General features: G+C 35.8%; 2 protein-coding genes and 1 long non-coding RNA gene across 10 annotated transcripts; 2 read left to right on the forward strand and 1 right to left on the reverse strand.

Annotated features, from left to right (window-relative positions):
- Positions 1–285: 285 nt before the first annotated feature.
- On the forward strand, positions 286–25,367 carry LOC122566817 (U-scoloptoxin(05)-Cw1a). Of its 6 annotated transcripts, XR_006316632.1 has the most exons (5): positions 286–1,280; positions 1,931–2,086; positions 3,104–3,311; positions 24,649–24,997; positions 25,065–25,367. XR_006316632.1 is itself a non-coding variant. In XM_043724598.1 (4 exons), exons 1-4 carry the CDS (start codon positions 1,214–1,216, stop codon positions 24,689–24,691), a joined length of 474 nt encoding a protein of 157 aa, XP_043580533.1. In that variant the 5' UTR covers positions 286–1,213; the 3' UTR covers positions 24,692–25,367. The 6 variants fall into 6 exon arrangements, 5 of the variants coding, with proteins under 5 accessions (XP_043580533.1, XP_043580532.1, XP_043580534.1 ...); XM_043724598.1 differs by having other exon boundaries at positions 24,649–25,367; XM_043724597.1 differs by lacking the exons at positions 24,649–24,997; positions 25,065–25,367 and adding an exon at positions 16,164–16,227.
- Positions 4,086–23,483, reverse strand: LOC122566814 (coronin-2B-like). Of its 3 annotated transcripts, none has more exons than XM_043724594.1 (10): positions 23,217–23,332; positions 16,837–17,041; positions 10,307–10,504; positions 9,373–9,489; positions 8,398–8,712; positions 8,079–8,303; positions 7,628–7,837; positions 7,428–7,545; positions 7,115–7,341; positions 4,086–7,047 (listed from the first exon to the last, which is right to left on the reverse strand). In XM_043724594.1, exons 2-10 carry the CDS (start codon positions 16,852–16,854, stop codon positions 6,853–6,855), a joined length of 1,623 nt encoding a protein of 540 aa, XP_043580529.1. In that variant the 5' UTR covers positions 16,855–17,041; positions 23,217–23,332; the 3' UTR covers positions 4,086–6,852. The 3 variants fall into 3 exon arrangements, with proteins under 3 accessions (XP_043580529.1, XP_043580530.1, XP_043580528.1); XM_043724595.1 differs by lacking the exon at positions 23,217–23,332 and adding an exon at positions 21,031–21,132; XM_043724593.1 differs by lacking the exon at positions 16,837–17,041 and having other exon boundaries at positions 23,217–23,483.
- LOC122566822 lies at positions 17,048–18,801 on the forward strand. Its single transcript, XR_006316634.1, has 2 exons — positions 17,048–17,270; positions 17,381–18,801. It is a non-coding gene; the product is annotated as an uncharacterized LOC122566822 (long non-coding RNA).
- Positions 25,368–25,777: the final 410 nt, after the last annotated feature.

Genomic DNA, 25,777 nt, shown 5'->3' on the forward strand with positions numbered 1-25,777 from the left:
GAGATATTCAATATGCGAATAAAAAATTAATAGCGACAAACAAATTCTCCAAGATGGCGTTGTCTTCCGAAGAAACAGCAATTGTAAAACACGGAGCGAAAAGATTAAAAATTGTCTCTATGAAAATGAATAAAGGGAAACCGGAAGTTGGTGAGTCATCTAACAACGTTCCGGAAACAATAAAATCGCCATCGAAAACGTTGCTTTTGTCCAACAAGCAAAACGTAAGAGGAACTACAAGAGGAATGAAGAAATGTTGTCATAAAATGGAATAAAACAAGTCTAAGTCTTCCAAGCAGAAAAAATCAATAGAGGTAGTATAGTAATTGAAAACTTATTGAGTAACGAAAATGCAAACAGAATTCTAAATTAGCCCGTAAAGCATGATGCCGTAGAAAATTAATGCTTTAGCGATCTGTTGCAGCTTTATAAATTCTTTTAGACAAATACTTTAAACATAAAAGATATATATAAGTTATATTTATATGTTGAACCTGGAAATTACGTAAATTATTTAATTAGTAGCCGCAAGGAAAAATAATAAATGATTTATCATGTTGTTGAAGAAAATTGGAGATATATTTATTTTCTTTTTATTTTTACAAACAGAAAATTTAAAGATGTTATGTTTGTATTACATAAAATAATGTAAAATAATTTCGTGAAAACTACTTATACGATTAAATTGAATTATATGAAATTTAATTTAATTTAAAATTACAGTATTGTATACTATTCTATAGTACCTCCTACTGTGAATGCGTACGTATATAAATTTTAGAATTATATATTATTTATGTAAAGACAAAACAATAGAAATATAATAAACACTAATATACAATACCGAATTATCCTCAGTAACGTTTTTAACATGTGTTAAACATTGGATATAAAAAGATATTAAGATTCACAAATCGATTATAGATCACATCGAGCGATCTACTCACTTCGACCATTTTCGGTTCGAGTCGGAGCGGATCGGCTACGTCATACTACTTACTTCTTACTTTATGCATGGTCCTCTCTCTAGCTTAGTCAGTCGCTTTCGCGTCGTTGTTCCGTTCATTCAGATGGTTATAAATTCGAACGGAAATTAGACTTGTGTACAGATGTAATTGCTTTAGCAAGTGGTTCCAAGCAAACATATAAGAACATTACATTGCAATTATCAAAAGTGTTTTGTGCTTTATCTTTGGTAAAGAGATCTTTCGAAATGGGCGCCATTGGCGGCATTAGGAGCTACACATTTTTCGCGGCATTCCTGCTTTTCGTCGAAAGTGGTAAGGTTAATGCACGTAACTATAGATGATGTGAATATCGTGGCGTCCTTTGGGTGGGGCATTTATAATTTTCCACATTGTTCTTTATTAAAAGGCGCGATGGCATAATATTAAGTTACACATAACATCGATTTATAAGGATCAAGCGGAAGGATCGATTTAGTTGAATATGTATTCATTCTTAAATGACAGCTTGAAGTTATTAGTTTATTTCATGGTAAACAAAATTTGATATTGTATCGAGCCACCGATGTTAGTCTTCAAATCGTTATTCATGAATTTATATAATCTGTGGTAAAAAATATAATTCTTATCACACAATTTATTTATCATCGACCGAGAGAACTATATACATATTAGTTCACAGTTTAACGCAAGATGATAAGAAGTTATCTGGGTCAATTATTTTTTTCCATGGACACTAAATATTATGAATTTATTATTTTTTCCTAATAAGTAATTAAATAATGATTAAAACAAACATTTAAGACATATACATACTGTCATTTCACTATTTAGTTTTAATTATTAGGTTAGAATACGTTTTTTTTATAATCTGGAAAGTATTGTTTGATTTAGTCTATAGTTAGCTGACAAAATTATGAATCAACGTGAAGTAAATCGAATTCCCAATCTTTCTTTTCGTTTAGCGCACAGTTTACAATGTTATCAATGCGTCAGTACAAACAACACCGACCCCTTCCAATGCAACGAATTTCTCTCGAGCGACATCGATATCAAACCACAGCCTTGCGATGCTGTTTACGAGGCGCAGTATTGTGTGAAGCACACTGGTCGATTCGAGGGTAAAACAATATCGGCAGTTCAGGTTACATATCGTGGAAAGGGGAATCTTGTTGCGAAACTTAGCACTCTTAAACGAAAACTAACCTTAAATCATATATAACGACACCGCCGTTATCGGTTTATAAGCATGCGGGAACAACCAAGGCACGATCGATAATCATCTCCATTACAACTTTTTTTTTAGATGACTAACATTATTTTAAGTCACATCTGCATATAGGGATGGTCTAATGTGTAACGACGAAACTATTAATTCTTCTGTTATTGTATCTAGTAAGGAAATTGAGCTAGAAGGAAGCAGAAGTTTGTTCCAGTATACATATAATAAGAAAAATTAATAATAATTTAATATTAATATGCTACTTGTATTATGGAAGTTTGTCGTTAGATGTTGAAAGATGTGTTGGCTAAATCAATACATACAACTATTCTAATATGAAAGAATCGATTAATTATAATCCATGAATTGAAGCGCGCAATAGTAAACATCTATAATCGATGCTTTTTCAATCGATTAAGCGACCAGTCTGGATTGCTACCAGTGTACGTCGGAAGAAGAACTGAGTTGTGGAGATAGCAATTTGGTAATAAGTACCTTACAACCAACGAACTGCAGTCATGTATACAATGCACAGTATTGTATCGTATCGGTCGGACGATTCGGAGGTTCATACATTGTGTCTCGATGTTTTGTGTGTTTTCTATGTCAAGTGTTCACCAGTAGATTTTCCTTATCTCTGTTGCATAAAAGATTCTATTATATTTCCTTCAAAACTTCAATGAAAATGTTTACAAATGAATAAAAACGAATATATTTCACGAAAATTATCATGCTTTAACAATTCCATAAGAAACAAATAATCAAATAATATATTGCATGTTGCTTGCATTAACACGCTACATTCCTAACATCTTTCATACGAACGCATGTTATTGTTTTTTGTGTGGGGTAATATCGTTTGGTTGTGTTAGATAAAACAAGAAACAAACAATTTTTCCTATATATGTTGAAATAGGTGGAATAGGCACGAAACGATTCTGTTCAGCACTGGATCTGGGGAATTATTGCGATTACGTGAAACAACAGGGTGACAAGTTAAGTTACCGAACCTGTATCTTCACTTGTACCGGAGACGGATGCAATCCAGCGGCCATTTTGATACCAAATATCGCATCGATGGTACCAGTTGGATTATTAGTAGTTTACGAATTATTCTTCGTAAGGTAGATATTTTTATCTGATAAAATTCTTTTGAATGCATATTTTATGCACTCAAGATAAATGTAAAATCAGTTTTTTAAATCTATTCCGTCCTTAATGTGTTAGCACGAAGTAATACGGAATGTCAATTTCTGACGTACCTTAGGGGAACAATTTGCACTCGATTAATTTTATAAAATGACACTGACGTGCCTTCTCTTTTTAACAAAATATTAAACGAAGGTACTAATTAGTAGTTACCAATATAATTATAGTGTTAATAACACATTTTGTATTTATATTTAACCTGCGTCGTCATAGATTTAATATTTCTTTTCGACTGTACAATTACAAATACGCTTATACTTGTCTAAAATAATTGTGGCTTGCGTAGCACAAAAAAAAGGATTCTAGTGTTTAGAATTTACCAATAAGTTTTAATTAATCGATACGTTCGTAATATGAATTACAATTAAGGTACCCATTCCTAATATCGAATCTTAATGACACTAAGTTTCCGTTCGTACACAACTATTAAACTGTGTACTTACATATAGTTATTTTTTTACCATATTATTTTTTTTTATTAATTTAACAAAGATCTAGATTACTTATTTTTGTATATTTTTGTACAAAATACGAATCTTTTTCATATTTGAACAGTGTAGATACGAAAACCTACTGTGTTTCTCTTTTTTAATTCTTCTTTTTTTTTTTCTAAACATACAACACGAACAATTCTAGAATTAGACTTAGATACTAAGGAATATTCTGTATGAATTACAAGATAATATAAATGCGATCGAATGCTTTGTTCTTTATTTTCATCAAACGAGAATCCTCCACTCGTCTTACATTCACGTACTCGTTTTTCTGAGTATAAATATAATATGATATAGTCGTTCAATTGGTGGTAACAAAATTGTCTCACGACGATCCGTAACAAGGTACTTGCACGTTCTTTGGTATATCCACGTTTATATAGCGAACGGTACATAGGATAGCATTTTTCAATACGACGATACACGTGTTCATATTAATGTGTTTGTCAAGCAAAAGATCTTCGTCGAGTAATACAAAGATTATAAGATTGCGAAACTGATTGCGAAGCGGTTTTTATGATGGAAATCATTCTTTCCCTTTGTCTTTTTGTAAAAAATGCACATATTTTATGCAAGCTCCATCGTATAATAAGTTGTCTTTTTATAGTTGTAAAAAGAAAAAGAACGCACACAGAGGCTAATATCGAGCATAATATCGATAATATTAAGATACCTGACGACTAACGCAATATATAGTCTACTATCCTTGATAACACAATGATTAATGATTTCTCTAACTGTACGTATGGCTGTGTTTAAAATATTAAATGTAACACAGAGCGAAATATTTCGGAGTGATATTTTGCCATCATGTTACATGTATTAATGATCAGTTCTCGTAAATCGGGTTGAACATTCATCATATGATAAAACTCACATCAGTAATGATTTTTCTTTTTGTGTTCGTATTTTGTGTCGTTTCTTTCCCTCTTCTTTTTTTTTTTTTTTTTTTTTTTTACAATAATTGATGTGCACTGAACACAAGCATATATATTAGTTATTGTTAGAATATTAACTCGAGTTCTCTTTCTCCTTTCATTTTCTCCTTTTTTTTTTTTACATTTTCTTCGCTCGAAATTACAACTATATATCGTATGAAAAATACATATATATATATGTATAAACAGTGTATATAAATCATTACTAAATCTGATCGCTACTAAGCAATAATAGAATTTCTTGTGGCTAACAATTTCTTTCCCGGTTTGTTGGTCCTAGAAATATATAATTTGACACACATATATCAGCATTATTTCGCATATACAATAATATGAATAGAAGTGAATAAAAAGTTGCTACTGTTTTCTTCCTTCTTTTTAATTAATTAATGATCCTTGATCATTCTAGGTTCATTTGCTTTCTTTCTCTCTGATTGACAAAATTTCCTCTATGCATATACATTAAGTTCTAAGTATTTAACTGTATAAAAGAAGTGTCAGCCTAAGATTCGAAACTAATTATAGTGTATAATAAATATCGTCACTGCCATGTGTTCGCTGAAAAAGAAAACATTGTATTGCCACAGGTATCATGGCAGTGAATGTGGCAGTGATCAATACACTCGATAATACAAGATAGCTTAAACGTTAATAAGCTAGATACACCGTCGTTATATTACCTTACGCATGGAAAAAAAGAAAAACGGGACGTATACGAAATAGAACATAATAATAGTTTTAAGTTAGTTGATCGATTAATGTACAGCCATTATAATGGAATTCATAAATATAAATGACTATTAACATCGAGAAATAAACGTTAATTCAGTATAGGAAACAAATCGAACGACATAAATACGATTGTAAATATCGTCAAGATATTAATACATAAATTCATTCGAAGGAAATCAAGAAAATAAGTATTACAGAAAATTCATCGAACTATCTCTTTTTCTCTGATTCTCGTTTCCAGGAAATCTTAATTTTAGTTATTAGTCGTAATTAGTCCTTGCATCTTGTGCTACTTTTCGAATCTCCGAATGATGTCCGTTTCTTTTTTATTGCGTCCATAATATCCCCTACGCAATTCCTAAATATCTCTGTATTTATCTATCACTCTACGTACGACAATTCTATATAGAACGAGTCGCATACGATAAACGTGCGTATGCACAAGACAGGTACAATTCTTCATGTACTGAACATTTAATACTTTGTCCAAGTTTTACATCTTTATATTAAGCTGATCTTTCTCCCTCGTTATGATCGCACGTATAACTTCAAATGAAAGATTAGTTCCTCAGATAGATGGAGAAATTCGTATAATAGGTATAACGTGTGTATATCTATATCTTGATGTGCAAGCAAAAGAAACGTATTGAAGTTCGTATGACAAAAAGGGAAGTACACTTGCTAAAACGTGCAAAAGTTGCATACATGAAACGTTGCATCTCGGAGAAATATCAACATTTTATATAGACAAAAACTCGTCTGTATAGTGAAGGCAATAGTGTAAATCACAATCATTTGTTCATCTTTTTTGTTCAGTTTCTCTACAGCAGAACATGTTTTCGAACTGCGTTCTAAAAAAATTGACTAAATTATTGTTGCTTCATTGCTGCGTTTTCTTCTAACAACGGTACAAGATCGCCACACGAGAAATTGCAAAGAGAGAAGATAACGTATAGAGAAACGAGAAATGCTATAAAAATGCATCGTATATCGTTCACAAGATACACTAGAGAGAATTACATAACTGCATTAATATGTTACTAATATATAATCAGTGTATGTTTCCAGTTCTGAAAGTTTCTCGAACACCTTTGAATATCCTTTTGCACCGCCTTTATTTTTTGCTTCTTTTTCTTTTTGTGCAAATTTCGTCGAAAGCTTAGACATTTAGATTGCCATGAACAATACACGTATGTGTTATTTGTTCATTAAGTACCATGTTTCTCATACAACTAGCAACAAAGCTACAAGGAAGTTTGCTCGGCGCATACGTTGAGGATCTTCAATAAAATTTACTGACGCTGAAGCTTGCGAATTTGCTCTTCTAGCTCTTTCACGCGTAACTGACTGTTCGCGAGCTGCCTTCGTACCAATCGTAACTCGTCAGTCTGACGAGCAAATGCTAATCTTAATTCCGCCTCGTTGTTAGGAATGTCTACATTTTCCAAGACCTTATTATCGTTCAGTGGCGCGGAAATGATATTTTTCTGCAAAACACGTTAATTAGGCTAATCTATGAAGGAAATAAAGACATGAAAGAAACGGTAGTTCTACCTGTAGCACAACATTGCCGAATTTTTGTTGCAACTGTTGGAACTTGGTGCTTTGATTGCTAGAAGTTTTTTGGCTTTTCTCTGACATATCGTGGAACTCGATGGGCCTGTAATCTGGTACAGTCTCGGTAGACAAAAAGGCGAATTTCTTCTTATTATTTAAATCTGTTGTCGGTGGAAGTTGCGGTGGCTTGTACACTCGTGGTTTGTGCGTGGTAATGCTACCACCTGTTAACATTTAATTAGTAGAGTCGAGTAATAAGTACGGGGGAGAAAAAGATAATAAAATAAGTTGAAAAGTTCAATAGTTATACCGGTTTTCAGAGAGATTAAAATCGGTGGATTATTCATGCCACTTATCCAATCCCTGGCTGATAAAGCTGGACAAGTACCTACAGTGTCAGGATATAGATCTTCTTGAAATTGGTCGCTCTAAAAAGCGAAAGTATTTGGTAATTACACTGTGCCGAATTACACTGGTTTCGCTTAATTTTTTACATTTCTATGCATTCACCTTTCGAGGAACAATCATGGATATCGGCTCGCACATTCCTCGAGTCGCGTGCAATTTATAAAATCTAAATACTTCGCAGATGGCTGTGTTTACGCCCCTCTTTGGCATTATACCTAATCCTCTTTGGGGATTTCCAGAGATGAATTGACTGAGGTAATGCATCCAGGGTGCCTCGTTTACTACTTCATAGTATCGAATATTACCATCACCCTACAATAAGAAAAGTATAAAATATTCATTCTCAATGTATACACTGTCGACAATAAGGATCAAGACACCTGCTATTACAGTATAAATTTCACTGTTTTTAGTTTCTAGTTATCTTATTATAAATTTGTTGTTTCGTTCAAATAGAATGAAATATCTGTTAGAATTTTCTATTAAATGTAACAAGCAGGTATCTTAATACTTGTAATTGGTAATGTAACAATTTTTGAACATAATCTGTTACCTTTCCCGCCAGATACACCATGTTGGTGTCATTATCATAATATGGAAATACTACTCCACTGGAGGAATCAATAGTTTCACATATCAATGGTACGTTCAAATCATGCTGACTCCAAATGGCATACTGTCTGTCGGAGTGACGACTGAAGCCAGTCGTAAGAAGACGTCCAGAGCTACCAAGGAAAACCACTTTGCTGGCTTTTGTTCCGGCATGGCAGACTCCTTCCTGTTCAACGGACGATCAATAGAAATATTTATTCGAGTAAATTTCAAGAAAACGATAATTACGAAATATGCAAACGAGATCGGTGGATACATACAGAAACCACGATGCCTGATCTCGGCTCGAAAACCCTCAATTTTTTATCCTTGCACGTTGTCGCCAGCAAGCTACCGTCACGATTCAATGATATGCTATAAATGACGTCAGGATGCCTATCGATGACACTGACAGCCTCTCCTTTATTTATGTCCCACACGATAACAAGGTGATCGAAGCCAGCGCTGAAAAGCACGTTCTCAGCAACAGGATGCCATTCTATGTACGCGACACGACGTTTGTGCCCTTGCAACTCAACTAGCCACTCAGTTAGATTTCGTGATATACCACCGTCAGGAATGTGCCACAGTTTTATCTGAAATTACGATTAACAATAAGAAGAATATCGCGAAATATAGATAGGCTGTTTACAAAATCATTAAAACGTTATATTTTTGAAATACCTAAAGAGTCTTCATTCGATACTTCTGCGTAATTATTTAGATTCGCAAAAGGCTCAAAGCAAAGGAAATTTCACAATTTCGATTTAAAAGAGTCAGAACAAACAAGATATGGATAATTTCTGAATTAAGATCGTAAACACAGATTACTAAGTAAACCCTATTTTGCTATCTTTTACGTCGTCTTTTATAGATAACAGAAACAACATATCTTGCAAGTAGTACAAAGTGTTGAGTTCTAGCTTTAAACAAAGCATCGTATCGTCTAGATGCTGAATAGCAGACCGGAAGGTCGATGCCACACGGTCTATGATTCAGTCGCTTATGGTAGTAATTTGTCACGGCGACAGGCCACCAGTTGGCAAAGATTTCGTTTTCCATTAGAAAATTCTTACTTCGTAGAAAGCTGAATTTTACAAGAAATATCGTAACTGTACATATATGATCTACTTCTTTATCAGTCCGTACAATTTTATCTAATAGTCAATACCTAACACTGTACCAGTAATCTTTGATCAATAAATATCGCCAACTATTTTAAGCAACGGTACATAAAACTAGGAACACGATCGTACAGTGCAGTCGTCGGAACAGGAAGCGATGATGTTATCGTTAAACGGATTCCACTTGATGTCCAGAACCGGTCCAGTGTGTCCAGTCACTCTACTAGCGTTAAAATCCAGCCTACCAGTCTGAAAGATAAAAAGAGGAAACGTTCAACCATAATAAGTCATTAATTAAACGATCGAACAATCTTATTCAATAAATCATTCGCATGCATCTTTATCTCTATGCGTTTCGACTTCTTCGACTATTCATCAAGAAGAACTTTGTTTTAAATAGCATTCGATATGCACGCTATTTGTATCGATGTACGCTGCACATATGTTATATACATTTATAGCTTGGTCTTAAATTTTACTTGGAAAGTTATGCTTCTAGTATAATCATAACAGCGCTAATGAAATTTGAGAATTCAACTGGTAATTGGACAGCGGATTTTTAAGCAAATTTACATTTTTGGAAATATAATCAAACAAGTAGAACCTCGGTAGAAGATTGTTTTATCTACCAAGTGTTTTATACAATAGAAGGAGTTATACTTTGGATATTTCATATATTTCTTCATGTTATGTGCATGTTATTGTAGAATTTTGCACTTTCCTATAAATGCATAAAAATCCGCAGTCTACACACAACGTGTTTGTAAAAGGCGTCTATAGACGTTGGAATACTTTCGTGAGTAGATATATATTCCTTCCAACTTTTCTTATGTAAATTCCTCTATAAATTTTCTAAGCGACACGTATATGGATGTTTGCTTATTATTGCTCATTTGGTAGCGTGGAATTTTCCAAAGAACCCGATACTTTTGAGCGATAGTATATAATTGAACAGTCGGTCGATCATTATGAAACAGCCTCACCGATGTACGTACTATCAGGCAAAGTTAGTTCGTCTGGAAAGAACAGCGAATCGATAACTCGATAAACAAGAAAGATAACTCACACGATCGAGCGGCAAAACTAGAAATGCTCCGCCGCCAGCCACTTCCGTTACGATGGCCAGGAACTTGGGATTCACTGCGCAGAATTGCGAGTCGTGGGCGTTCTTCGTGATCTTGATATTGTCGTAGCATTTCTCCCGTTTTGCCGGTACGCCGTACACGTGGCGAAATTTGCTGCTTCGAACGCCACGGAACCACGACTGGAAAAAATGAACGTGGAATTAGCATCAGTGGAAAAAAAAAAGAAAAGAAAAAAATTAGCGGAACAGATGAAAGTTTGTGATAACGCTAGGAATTGAAATATTGTCCTGGATCTTGGATATGGGTGGAAGCGTGAAAATATTATGAGGAGTTTATGGACTAGGTATCAAGGATTAGGATTATTCAGATGATACGAGTCTTTGAAGATTTAAAAGTTCCAATTTTGGGCTTTTTAATGAACTCTATTCTGAACTCTGCTTCAGAATTCTTTTCTTCAACCTTTTTTTTTTTTTTGCGATATCGAAAGCCCTGTTTTTTCAACTACTCTTCTAATTTTCAGAAAGATATTATTCCTGCAATTAGAGAGCTTATGAAACAACGAATAGAGGAGTAAAGAGAAGAGAATCGCGAGAGGACTGTAGAGGAATATACAAAAACGTTGTTCAAGAGGACATTTTTAATTGCAAATCTGTCTCGGTTCTCAAGTAGAAGCCGATCATACAACGTGTAAAGTCACTTTGCTACGTTGTTGATAGGTCGATGAACTTAAGACGAGAATAACCATCCTTCCAAGCAGATCTTGCAGCTAACCTTGAGGTATCTGAGTGTCTTCTTCCGAGGACCAATCTCTTTCAATTTTTAACAGCCGTTCCAAACCATCTTCTTAAAATTTGTTCGAACTCTAAGCTAACTGAGGGACATAGTACAAGCAACCGTTTGTTCGCGTAAAAAGACGAGAAAAATACAGGGAACGATATACGACGTCTGTGTTCATTTAGAAGACTTCGTAATGACTTTCCAGACGTTTATGTTTAGCAGCATATTATTCCATTGGAGTTCAATTTTACTCGCAGTCTTCTCGACTGAACATGTCCGCTGTAAATGGTACGAAACAGTTGGAAAGGTCTGTAGTGTCGTTTTTTATTTATAATTCAAGATTTTGTCATTTGCATCGTTTGTTTTTCTTATCTCCTCGGTTAAAGAAGATAAAAGATTTTCTAACCGCTTTGTTCAATTTCTAGCTAACTAATTCTTCTTGCAAAACTGAAGCTGAAGGATGGTGATCCTGATGATCAGAAGCGTGTGTCTAGGATGTTACTGGAGACAATCGATGGAGGATGAAACGTTAAAGAAACTATTTATTCGCGAGTATTTTTACCGAAGATTGAACCAAAGGAATCGCTTGTTAACCGGTTACCGCGTAAGGAGGATCGTTATTAACGGTGCAGCTGAACCAATTACTTTTGAGCAACGTGCACAGCGTTAAATGGAGATCGACACGGTCCTCTCTGATGAACGCTGCATTTCGTCGTTAACGTTTGTACCAACGATTACTCGCAGCAAGGTCAATAGCACGACGAGCGGAACGTGTTTATGCGTTCCTGAGACTCTCTCCGCTCAGAAACCGTGAAGAAGAAAGTTTCGTGGTCCGAATGTTCTACCAATCCATCGTTCGATGTTTCTGTTATCGTTATCGAATTCTTCGGTTCCTATCAAATCTATTCAACGACGATTCTTAGTTTCCGAAAACTGTTTTCTTTCTAAAGCATCTTCAAATTAACTCTGAACTGATACCGTGAAATCTTATAAATCCTAGAGTACCGTAGAATCACCAGTATTGTTATAATTTTGCTCTGAAATGGAATACGACTCTAACTACTTCTGTAATCTTCGACTAAGCGTTGTATAGTCATTGTAATTTGTAAGTTCAGATATAAATCTTCCAGTAGAGTATCTTCAAATTTCACCATGGAGTTAAGCTACTTCTGCACGTCAGAAAAATATTTGTCGTCTTTGATGGATTAATGAAAAGTATTACGGTTCCTTTTGAGAATTCTAAGAAAGATCTGAGAAGCTATAACGTATCTCGTGAATCAAATCCATCGGTTTTTAGATTATAAATTCTTAATCTCTAGATCGATCTTGTTTTTCAGTTCCTCTTCCAATGAATAAGATTTCTTTCTCGGAAAAAAAGAGGTTTGTCCGAAAGATTCTTCTTTATTTTAGTCGAAGAAATTTCCTATTAATTCTTTAATTATTCTCTTTACCTTATTTCTCGGTACTAAAACAGTTTCGAAAGAATCCACTGTCACCCATGAATGGACACTAATACCATTGATCGTTAAATTTTGGCCTTGAATTTATCAGCTCTTCACTTATCTCCTACGAAAGATACTGAACTTTATTAGCGAATCATTGGTATATCGACATACCGTATAGGATAACGTTATTAAATAGGATGAATTTCCAATTTCAACGTTGTTTGACCAGTAATGGAGATAGCAGTCTTCATGTTAAATATATTCTGACGTCTGAATCTCGCTTGTGCCCGCATAAAATCACCGCGATGTGAAATCTTCGGAGTTGGTCGCGTGTGATGCGCGTGGCGAGCAACGTAGCGCGGCGAGACAGAGCAAATTATGCCACTTTTTCTTGCAATGGCGAAGAAAATACTCATCGAACGAACTCGCGTTACGGTCCCTGAGAAATTCTAACCGTAGGCCGCGATTAACCGTACGTGTTTGCGTTATTTTGTCCACACTTTTATACACGTCATCACGATCGTAACGCGTACGGATCTTCTTCATAGATATAGAAGATGATAACCGAAGTATCAGTAGGAATCAGTAGGTAGGAAGATACCGAAGACTATGACGAATCTCTGTCGGTTTCGTCGTTCGTCTACGTCGCTACAATTCCGAAGTTAAAATTTTACGTCGTTTTTTAGTGTTCATGCGCGTACGTCGCTACGATTGTATCGTATCGAGGAGGATAAAAAGGTATTGAACGAAGAAGGATGTTCTGCAGACCGAAGAAGAGACGAAGAGTTTAGACGATCGTATTGTACCAAAGGCAACAAAAGATCGTCTTGATAATTCTTTTGGACGTTCGGAAGGCGTGTAAGGCTACACTTTTGCGTGGGTTTACGTCATTTTTACACGCGTCATACGACGATCATACTGCGTCAATAATAATAAAAACGTCTCTGCATCACTTCTTCTCATTTTATTGTTACACATCAACGCGATCGTATTTTATCGAGGGCGATCGTTTTACGAATTTAGGATTGTGGTCGCCGATTTTGATTAAGAAATTTCAGGAATAAGGAATTATAAATCGTGAAACGTTCAAGGCCTTTTATATCATACGATTTAACGATTTCTTATTTCGCTGGTATAAGCTCGTATAAGCTGGTTATTGTTAGGTGTGCGTTTCACCTTTGCTTTTGAAAAACCCACTGAATCATGTTTGTTGAGTGATGGATTTGATATGATTGATAGAATAGGTGAGCGAAATCTCTAAATCAGAGTCCGATAGGAACGCGAATACGTCCAGTAGTCATAGCCTTCATAAAGAACGATTAGATGCCGTTGATTATCTTCACTGATTCGCAGAATTCAGAATCACCAGGATCTGTGGATCAAAACCTAATACAAACAAATTTGTTGGCACGATCTTCGCTCTAAGTTATCAGCTTTGCAGATTAATTGTATAGAATCTGATGTATAGAATTTGTACATCATCATCAACGAAATTCTGCGTTTTCTAGCTTTGGTGTGAAAAGAAGAAACGTTTCCAGGAAGCAAATGCAAGTGTAGCAGCTTTATCGTAAATTGTTTGCTCCTAAGATCGATTTTAATTAAACCCCAAACATTCGAATTTGCTCGCTTTAACTTGGAACGGCAAATATTCGAGGACAGAGATGGAGAAAGGTGAAATACGCGTATCAAGAAATTAATCGGTATCGTAAGCTTTGATAAATAAGGCGAACGATAGAAAATCGAAAGACGATTGGGATCGACCATATCATATGATCGTCAATGTAATTGGAAATCATTTGTCACCCGTGGTTCTGTTATTCGCGAGTAATAATTCTGTGGCACGCTAACGCCAATTAGGGTCATACGAGCGCTATACGCGCGTGCGATACTAATCGCGGCTGCCTGGTGCTATCAAAATGTTACGACTCTGCTGAAATGTTCAAAATATACAATGAAATTGCAAAATCATACACCTATATCCATCAAACGAAACGAGATACACTATGATACAAAATTGCAATCTTTCACACGATCATGCAAATATCGTAGAGCTTCATTTGTCGGAATGAAATTTTGATTAGCGCTTGGTAAAATCTTTCGAGATAGATTTGTTTAAATAACGAATGCAATTAATCTGTTGTACAAATGACGACAGACGAAAAAGATATTACGAGTTGTTTAACACGTTGACTGCCATGGGGGTCACCGGTGACCGGCGATGCAGCAAATATTAAAAGTACATAGCACGATTGTTTGAAAAAAGGACAATCGTAATAATTGTCTACAACGCCGTGGGGGCCATCGGTGGCCCTCGCCACGAAAAATGCTTCAAGCATGATTTTATAACTCGTTTTATTTGCTGCAAATAATATTTCAACATAATATGCATCGCATAATGAAAAGTTCACGTCGGCGCCTTGGGCAAACCATGGAAAATTCGTCTGGCAGTGAACGTGTTAATAAAACAACACGTGAAATTTTCACTGGCAAGGTTTATAGTACGATCGATCGAAGAAAGAATATCTTTAGACAGAAATCGTAGAGTATTAGCTGCGATAATTATATATGCTTCTTTGACATTTTATTTTCTTTGAGTTTAGACGCGTTGCAAATTGTGGCAACGAAGTTACATAGAAACAAATCAAGCATAATTCTCATAACGTAACTGCCATTATAGCGGGAGGAATTTTTTGAAATTCCCGAACATCGGTAAATCCGTATGTCATTTCGATGATTCTAAAAGAATTGCGATTCAACGATCTGTTTTGCCTTGGAACGTAGCGTTCAATTACTCTCGAAAGTTATAGAATATCGAAGAAACTATATATGGTAGGAGAAATCGTCGAATTATCCTACAAATGTTCGATCTTTATAGAATTCCGATAAATGAAGCTCTGTGATTAATAAAAGAAACTTGTATGCGCGTGAAAAATGTAAAACAGCTTCAAACAAGATGGAAAATAAAAGGAAAAAGTAATTGAACACGAGTATGTACATGTGTGTGGTGCATCGTGCGGAAAGAGTACGAAAATATCTCAATACGTTGTGCCATTTCTTCTACAACCTTTCACTCGCAGCAGCTTCGAGAGGCTACGCTACAAAATAGAGATGAACTGTGCTGTTGGTTTGTCGTAGACGTTGTACAAATTTCGTACATTTCGTTGTGCAAATACGTTTAAAAAATAATCGAACGTGTTCTCGGTAGTTGGATGTCTGATAACTGTAAGGTCTAAAGTACCATTGATTGATAAGTCGTAGGCGAATTTACGAACAAATCAATCTAGAACAGAAGACGACTCGAATTACTTTCAATTACTTTCATCCAAATACGAGTTCTTATTTAGTGCAATTATTTAAAGTAGATCGAAGTAGAATTGTTAAATCATATCTGTTCAAACGTACGACCACTTTTATGCATCGCCGTGTGCCTCTGCTTTGGTGCTATTCATTACGCATTAGTAATTGAAGAAAAATGACAACGTTAGTAGACAACAGATCAGGTGGAACAGTAATACGACACTTGTACTCGTTTTTCATTGATCATTATGGCTGAGAAGACAGCAAGAAGCTTGACATGCTAAGTTTGTAAAACTATGTTTCTTCTTTTGCGTTCTAGATTCAGCTCTCGTGATATCGACCTGCGAGTAAGGGTTTCAAGTAAATAGTACTTGCGTTCTTACAGCTTCGACGTGACCAGTACTATGCGAAGTTAACGTGACACGATATAGCGGTAGATGCCAATGGTTCGTATGGCTATCGTACTTTCAAGGAACGATGTGTATCTTAAAAAAGATTCTTCTAAAAAAAAAAAATATTCAATAGAGATCGTAACAGATATTTAGAACTTAAAGATTCGTTAGAAAGCGAGGGAAAATTCGTTTTCTTCGTTAATTAGTATTTCACTTTCATTGATAGTTTGTCGTTTATAAATATCGCTATTTATAAGTTCTTCGCCTGAAGAAAATATTCTGACAGGAAAGCAGTCTTTAAAGTATGAAGAGATATATTTTGAACGAAACAACTCGCGTTCTAACAAATTACATAGATGCAAGAAGCTGAACCAAACAGAAGATCCGATTCAGAAGGTAGGATTCAAAGGAAAATTAAAATTAAAATTTGAATTAATAATTTAGAATCCAAAGCTTTAAATTAAAAAAATCTCAAAATATTCGGTTCGATGCTGTAATAAATATGTCGAAGTAACATCGAACTACCGTAGAACGCTCGTGTTCAGCAAATGGAAACATAAAGAAAAGAAAGATCGATCGCGAAACACCGAAAGCACTCACCTGTTTATCGTTGGTCATTTCTGATACTAATCAGACCTCAGGCAGCCGGTACACGTGCGCGGTGAGACGATGGTCGCCGACAGTGCACAACAGGAACGTAGTAATTGAACAAGCCAGGACCCATGCATGCGAAGTAGGAGAGGATATTCAACTAGTTGGAAACTCGCGCTCGCTGTGCAAACGGCGTCAAGATTTTCTCGCTTTACTGGAAGAAACAAAAAGGGAACCACACGAGGCCCGTCTAATTACGAGATCATCGAATCAAACGCGCGAGTCGTTAAGAGGCCACCGAGTCGTAACGATGTATCTCATCTATGTACTTCTTTTCTGTAATAATTTCTTCTTCTCCTTCTTCTCTTTCTCTTCTATTCGTGGTGAAATTAAATATTCGTAATATATTTCGAAGCGTGACGAAGAATCATCATGAAGAGTCGGTAAGATACAATACTCAATTACTATCAAACTCAAGGCTGGTTTACGCTTAATGTATAATAATGGAACGAACCTTTTCCATTTACATTTCAACGCATTTACGTTCTTGTAGAATGATGGAGAATATTTTTGGCCGATTAAATAACAACAGATAAAAAGAAGAATTTGTGATCTTGCTTGATAAAACTATACGAATGATTTGATTATGTATGGATCGAAGATCGAGAATCAATCCTTTGCATTTTTCGTTTTGTTTGAAATATCCTTGCAGGTAAGCTTCGAGGGAAAGCAAAATTCTTCCGATTATTCGTCGACTTGAAAATCATCGGGTAATGTTGTCTCTAGTTCTCGCGTTCGTTCACATAGATTGCCAAAAAAAAATTCACTTTATGCATCCATTTTTACATTAAGCATTCGTCTCGTGTAATTTGAATTCAAGTTACTTAAGCTCAAACGAGTCGAATTTAACGAGACTTTAAGGTGACTGTAATTGAGTATTTCGCTCTATAGTCGACTGGAAGAAATTAATTCTTCCAGTGAGTCACTGCAAACAAGGGAAAACAGAAGTTACGTGGATGCAGAAATAATGCAGCCTCTTCTATGTTGCGGATCGTAATTGTGTAACCGTTTGATTTTTTCACTAAAGTTAATCTCTTTGTGCTGATTTAATCAAGGTTGAAACGTGAGAAATTAATCGGTTCTTGAAGAAATGCGCTATCCTAAGAATCTCCAAGGATAAACAGTGATGTCTGATGTTGATCACGCGCAAGATGAATATTCAATGGCCGCATTAGGAACTACATAATTTCATCGCGGGAATAACTTTTCGAATTACGCCTCCGCTTGAGTCACGCTTCGAAATCAATGTCGTCTCTATGATGTTTGGTAGGGGAAGGATGAGCCAAGGAATTGTCGACAAAGACGATCTTATGCTTTTTCACGGCGCTCCTACCGGGTTGATGCAAAAATAACGATCCTCTTCAAACCTCCATTACGCTATCGCAATTAAAAAAACTTCTAAAAAAAGACACTTGTCCCAATTTTCTAAGAATCGTACTGCGCAAGATACGCGTTGAAACACGATGTTACGAGATAATGAAAGATAAAAGAAAATATATACCGGAAGCGATGAATGAAAAAGAAAAAGAAAGGATTAATCCTTTCGCTACGATAGTCTTGCAATTAATAAAAGCTCCAAGTTTCCGATAACCCGATCATCATGTACACCATTTGAGTCAATTTCGATGCGATTTAAAGAACATCTGAAAGAATTGTTAATAACACGGTCGATATTTCATTTCAATGCTACACGTTAAACACTGTGAAATATTAAAAAAGTTTCGCCTATTAGAAGAAGAGTGAGATCAGGGCATAAAAATTCGAAGACCGTAGCGAGTCTCGAGTCATTGATATGGAACAAATATTCGCACGAATATTTCGATACTTTGTATAATCAATTGAAATTATATTGCAAATATTTATGCAAATCTTATTTTCCAATTCTGCAAAATATATCTCACATTTGCTATTTTATCTCTTGATTATGTCTCTGCTCGTTATTATACATTTTTCCATATTTACATTCATAAAAATCTACGACCTAATTACACTGCAATCAATATGAACAAACGTAAAAATGACTCTATACTGCAGGAAACGTAGACTTCTAACATATGATGACTCCATATTTTTAACACATATACTGTATATCATAGCGAAAGGATTGAAAGGATTCTATTCTTTTTTTTTTTTTTTTACGAGTAAGAAACAAAGGAACAGCCGTTATTTCTGTACCAACCTAATACTTGAGCGGTCGTGGCAACAACCTATTCTTTCCCGTACGTCTCAGCCTCGAGGAAGAAAGAAGAAGCGGTATAACAGAAGAGGAGAAAAAAAAGGCACGCGTTCGTAACGTTACTCGGTCGCGGTTAATGCGCACTTCTCACGATCGTGACTTTTGAACAGGTTCGATAAGCGGTAACTACTCTCGGCGATCGATGATATTCGATAGATCCGACGAATCACCCCTTTTTTTTTACTGTCGTTATCGTGTGGCAGTAACGCGCACTTCGACGGCAGCCTCTGACTTCCGCTGTCCGGTTTGCTCGAGTGAGAGAAGGAGAAGAAAAGGAAAAAAGAACCGGCGACTCCCGTGGCGTAATTTCCATCCACCCGCATGTGTTTTAATCGTATTTAACTCTGCTACCATCCTCGAGCCTTTGTGTCTCGATCTTCTTTTAGTTTTAACAAACAGAAAGACTTTTGAATGAAACCCCTTTATCTTATAATGTGCAATCACACTCGCGGTGTAATCGCACGTTAAATTCGATATAATGCGCGATTACTTTTATCGTAAAGAATTATGAAACGAACGAATAGATTAAATATTGTAGATTAAATGAGATGCAGATTCTATTTGTATCAAAGTTCTATTTTAATTCCTATTTTTACTTTATGTTGAGAAGCTTTCTAAAAAGGGAATCTATGTATATATATATAATAGATTTGTTGAATAGAAATTGTATGTAATAGTTTAATACTTTGTTTCAAACACGATATTCAAGTAATAAATAATCAATAATAAGACATAAGGGGTTAACAACGATTTTTTTTTTTTATTATTGATCATTGATTATTAGAATAGAAGAATACAATTGAGTTCAGAATGAACCAAAGAAAGTAGCAGTGTTAGAAGAGAATAGGTGCGTAGGTAGCTGAAAAATAAAGAGCGTCTCAAAAATCTATCGCGCAACTTGTGCTTCGCTTTTTATTTTATCACGTACGTGTATCTTTTGTTCCTTATATCTTTATCTGTTTACGTATTGCTTGATTGTCCTCAACTAGCGTATCTCCTTTTCATTTTTTAGATGCAGACAAAAGACTCTGAGACTCGTCATTTAAGTTCCTAGAACGTTGATTCATCTATCAATATTATAGTATACTATCGTGAATAAAACTTCCCGCACATCTTTCTCTTTCCATTGCTATCCATCTTCAACCCTTCTAAATACAAACTTCTTAGAACCGTCTAAAATTGTCTCTGATTCACTGATTAGCGTCGATAATTGATTAGGATCAATCAACGAAATAATCGTTAATAGATCATCAACTATTGTTTTATTTACTGATCGAATTCTTTTAAAAATTCTGTCGGAAAGATCTCCAATATTTTCAGTATCGATCTAGTAATATTTCCAAATGTTTCTCAAGCTCTTGAATTCTATTACAATGACATAGAAAAATAAAGTATAACTATACAAATATACGCGTTTTCGAATAAAGCAAACTAATACGATATTAAGACTAACCTTACCCGGCCCGATCAAACGACCTGTTTCAAAATGTAATTTAATTTATCGTTGACTTTATGTAAATTTTTCTATTAAGAAAAATTGAGAAGTTGATTAATCGGATAATATAAGAATTTACATAAAGTTAGATGAACGAGAGAAATAACAATGAATATGTACAATTTTAAATTACATTTTGAAACCGGTCGTTTGACTGGGCCTGGTGAGGTTAGGCGTTAATATGAGATTCGAGTTATCGCAAAATAAAAAATAAATAGTACACAACATGAAAATCGACTTAACTTGGATTATGTCCCTAAGCGATTAAAATGAAAAAGACATACGCTTAGATTTGAACAATTCGCACGCATCGTGGATAGAAGAACGACGGGCAATTCGAGTGCGCAGTCACGCAATGTAGATTCATTGAGACGAGGCCCGGCGCGAAAGAAGCGGCGCGTGTTATACCTACGATCGTGTCGGAGTTCCAGGCGCGCGCGTTAGATCGCGAAAGTCGCCGAGCCAGCACTGACTCCTAGCCACGGTTTTATAGCGGCCGCCAGCCGAGTATATCACGTGGCACGCGCTTGTCGGTGCGTGTTTTAATGCAGCAACGTGACGTTTCGTACGATCGCATATGTTGTCACTGCTCCGTTGTTCTTGCTAAACCGCTGTATGTCACTGTAGCGCGTGGGTGATTGCGAATCGAAAGAAACATAGAGAGAGAGAGAGAAAGAGAGAAACACACAGACAGACAGGAAACATAGGATGTGCCCTAAAACACTTCAAACAACTTCGAATATGTACACATAGCGAAAATTTCGAATCGCTTCTAATATCGGGAATTTGATAAATCTGAGATCTTGAGATTTTTATCCTTTGCTTTAGGATTTTTTTTTTTTTTTAGTAGCTATTTAAATAAGTATTAGTTATCGTAATCTTCGAAACTCTATCAAATGTGAAATATTTAAATATTATATGGGATTTGTATTTATTGATCTCAGTTTGAAGAATTGAGAGAAAAGTTAGGATTCAGCCTCAACTTTGCTATGTAACCTGTTTCTTGTCAAATCGAAATCATAATTTGTATCACGGAGGTGACTATATTACGAGGCAAGGGATTAGAATTAAAGATCATGATGGATTAAATCTTTTATACATGTTATATTTTATTCTATATATGTATTAACATATATTTCATATATAGGTGAGGGAGTTGAGTCTACTAACCTAACAATTTCAAGACTTACCAATACTTTCAACAGTTTTAAGTGCCGAATCACGTTCAAAGTGATTCGAACTTGCATAGTGTTTCGAAATTGACGTCATTAAGGACACACACTGAGACGCGGGCTTAACCTAACAATAGCTATGGATCCATGCATAGAACATGCAATTAGCGTGCTATTGCATCAGATGTAAGGAAAGAGCCAGGTACACTTGGTATCTGCCTGATGCACGATACTAATGGGATGCAATAAAGTCGGCGAAAGTATAAAAAAGTATAGATTTAATGGAGATAATTGGGATCAGGTGGGAATTGGGGTGGCAGATTGCGAGTTTCGATTGCGTCAGACACGTGTTTAGATGTGGCGTATAACTAATATCGTATAGAGTAGAACATTCGATCGAGAAAGTAATATTGAAAGTTTCAGTTCGATAATTTCGATGGAAAACTTAACCTTCGAACTCTCACAGGTTAGATTGTGATGCAATACTGGAAAATTTGTTAATTTGCTTGTGTTATGAAATAATTGAAAATTGAAGGGTTAAATTCAATTCAAATTCGTAGAAGTATTAGTCGCAAATTCGAATTCAGAAAATCTCGATCTCGAAACTCAAAGACACGCAATCGAATCGTTCGAACGCTCGAATATCGATTCGATTCGATATTCGAGAACTCGCAATCTGTTCTCTTTTATTTGCCGAACAAATGTTTAAATCTAATACGTTCTACTCAATTAATTATTTACGTTTCAACTTGCTTGCTGAATTATTATGATCAGTTATTATAAAGTTAATGAACAACATCCTTAAAAAGTGGAACTGGCTCTTATCCCCCATCGTGAACGCTAATCAATAGCAATTTCCTTAAATCAAGTCGAACGGTAAAGTAGAACGCTTTAAATGCTTCTTGATTTACAAATAAAGGTTAACGACATACTTTATGGATTACGTGACCAGTACACAATGCTCGTTAGTACTTGTAAATCGGATCGATGCTGGTATCGATAATAAACTTCATTTAAGTTAAATAGGTTTTATAATTCAAAGACACATTAGGACCAATAATTCTAAAATAAGAAACCGCAAACTTATGCTATTAAGCAACAGAATTTGAAGAGTTTTTCTCGAAATATTGTATCGCTTGTTACATATTAATTCAAATATATTCAAAAAATTTCTCAGAGTCATTGATAATTGACCCACTTAGTCTTACTTCAGTCACGAAAAAAACGTATCGTGTATTACGTCAGCGGCTGCTAATGTGTTAATGGTAATATAAAACCGATTATGAAAAACAGATGAAACGTTACTTGATTGCTTTGAAGCTCAAACAAAGACGTAACAATTACACTTAACACAATTTCAGGGGCATGCATTGACATAAACCGACATAAACAGGGATAAAAAACATTTGATGCAAAAAAATCTTACTTTTCCGTTTGGCTTGTAGCACGCTCTGACGTCTACCATATTGTTCAATAAAGTATGAGTGTCATCCGCGGCGTCCAGGCCCAATTTCTCCACCAATTCCTCCCTCGTGCGTATCATTTCCCAATTCGCGATATTATATCCCATAGAAGCTTTCGTTTCGTATTGTCCACCTCCGACACCGTATCTCCAACTGACAATCTTTTTATCAACGCCTCTTCGTTCACTCGTAAGTACTTTACTACCACCTATTTACCAAGTATTTCCCAAGTCCGTTGTTATAGGCCGTCCGTCTACCTAAACGCCAAACAAGAACATTCACAGAACGTGATGGACAATTACAAACCACGTGCGAACCCTTCCGTCCTACACAAATTTCGTAATCCACTCACTGAGACCGGTCACACATGGATACGACGTATCGATTTGACGTGCGTGCAACATGTAAACACGAGAGCACGCCACTCGACCGCTCCGTCTCGGCGATACCACAAATCAAACGAATATCATACGTTCCCATTAAACCACGTTCGTTTTATACGATCAGCGAATTACACGTTCTTAGCGTATAAATGCAGGGGGCTGCTGCGTCGTCGAGTACTCATTTACTCGTGAGTAGAAAGCGCAACCTTTTTGCAGTAGTGCTTCGCTAAATGGCTACGAGTCGGGAGCTATTTGACCAGTTATCGAAAGATATTTCTAATTGTATGAAATTTTGATATTTGACACGTTGGTTTATCATACAAATATTCTACTGTTAGATGTAGCGAGGTTATAAATTAAGATTAGTAGTGGTTTATATGAAAAATATTGAAAGACATAAAAAAAGTACTTAATGGAATGAAAGGAATGGAAAAGAACGTTCCAATCTCTAAAAATCTATAAATTTCTATGAAAAATTGAAAATCTCTAGTATCAACGCATTGAAGCGTTGAGTGGGTACACCGATTGATCTAGTCGCACCTAGGGCCGTACACATCTTCCAAGTACGCAGGCACCCGTATAAGTTTTCCGAAATTTACGAAAATTACGATTTATCATACAATCGAAACTTTAAAACATAGATTAGAAATATATAATGTAATCGTTCTCTTTCGCAAATTTTTTGTCAAATATACTGCAAAGGAAGAAATAGTTCTGAATTGCTATCGTACGGCCCTGGCCAAAGCTTTGAGTCCTTATCTTTCTCAAAACATCTCGGACTACTTGTTTCGATTCTTAAAACATGTAAACTTTAACACCTGACTAATTTTAAGATCTCACTATATCTTTTCCACTGATAGTAACACCAGAAGCTCACACTACGATGTCAAAACTGGCGGGGATAGCGACGGCCACTTAACGAAGCAAAATTCTGGTCAATTAACGCGACATTACAATACTCAGTATATCCATATTTAACACATTTATTTATGACAGACGTATATAACATTAGGGGCTCACTTCACGAACACAATTTGAAGAACTGGAGGGGATAGCGACGGACAATTAACGAAGCAAACCGCGGCCAGTTAACGCGACACTACTGTACTCGCCGACTGCGCGCCTTATTGTGTATCCTTCTCACCTCCTGAGTCTCGAAGGAAGGGGGCGACGAGCACGCTCTACAGGCTATCCAAAAAGTCGAGTACCGGCATTAATATTTATTTTCAAGCCGACAGGAACAGGTGAAAATGAATTAGTGAAAAGATCGAACGTATTTTGTTACTTTCGATTCAAGGTATACCAACTTGTATATTTTAATTTTTTTAATGTAGTAGGAAGACTTTTGTGATTCTTTTCACGTAAGTACGCGAGTTATCGGCTATCGACACTGTATACCGATTGTATGATAATCAAATGTCTTTGTAGGTTTGTATTATCTCTTGTAGAAAATGAATTTGCTTTGCGGCAAAAGGAGAGAGCGTGTCACAGAACGGCTTTAAAGTTTGCGGTCAGTGTGCACACGATCGTGTAGAAACGCAATCGGTTTAATCTGATGTAACACTTGCCAGGCGTCACTCACCATTTCATCCGTCTAACGCCGATTTACATATCGATTTTGGAGTGTGCTGCGAGCACGCCGTGATGGAAGGCGGTCCGCTCGAGAAACGGTGTACGTAAGACAGCCGAATGGTCACTGGATTTAAATAAATCGAACGATATGAATGAAAATCACATGAACATATTCTTAACTATACATTAATCAATATGCATATGTGTGAATTACAGGAAATATCGAATATTTCACAGTTTAAAGAATAAATTTTATAAATTTTATTCACAGATTTTAGTTGAATTTAGAGAAACAATTTTATAAAAAATAAAGAACACTGATAAATATTAATTGATCTTCTTCCAAACAAGAAAGCGATCTGAGAAAAAAAGGGAAAGACCTTAATCTACTCCGAAAGCTGTCTACTGCTACTTCATATTGACGTACAGCTACCGAGTTGCTATTTTACATTTATAGTCTGTCCAACGAAACGGGGCAGTAAACGTAAACAAAATGTGATTGCTGCACCTATTGGCTGCCGACTAGTAATATTCGAGTGTCACTACCTCGCCTCGAGTTTATTGCCTTG

Source organism: Bombus pyrosoma, linkage group LG4 (assembly GCF_014825855.1).
Source record: "Bombus pyrosoma isolate SC7728 linkage group LG4, ASM1482585v1, whole genome shotgun sequence".
Classification (NCBI taxonomy): Eukaryota; Metazoa; Arthropoda; class Insecta; order Hymenoptera; family Apidae; genus Bombus; species Bombus pyrosoma.

Excerpts from the sequence above, each read along its gene's own strand:
- LOC122566814 (XM_043724593.1), bottom strand. The coding sequence starts at position 23,360 with ATGGGATATAATATCGCGAATTGGGAAATGATACGCACGAGGGAGGAA. Across the intron at positions 9,490-10,306 it reads TAGTTTTGCCGCTCGATCGT|ACTGGTAGGCTGGATTTTAA; the intron begins GTGAGTTATCTT and ends TTTATCTTTCAG. Across the intron at positions 7,048-7,114 it reads TCGGCAATGTTGTGCTACAG|AAAAATATCATTTCCGCGCC; the intron begins GTAGAACTACCG and ends CGTGTTTTGCAG.
- LOC122566817 (XM_043724602.1), top strand. The coding sequence starts at position 1,214 with ATGGGCGCCATTGGCGGCATTAGGAGCTACACATTTTTCGCGGCATTC. Across the intron at positions 1,281-1,930 it reads CCTGCTTTTCGTCGAAAGTG|CGCACAGTTTACAATGTTAT; the intron begins GTAAGGTTAATG and ends CTTTTCGTTTAG. Across the intron at positions 2,754-3,103 it reads ATCGGTCGGACGATTCGGAG|GTGGAATAGGCACGAAACGA; the intron begins GTTCATACATTG and ends ATGTTGAAATAG.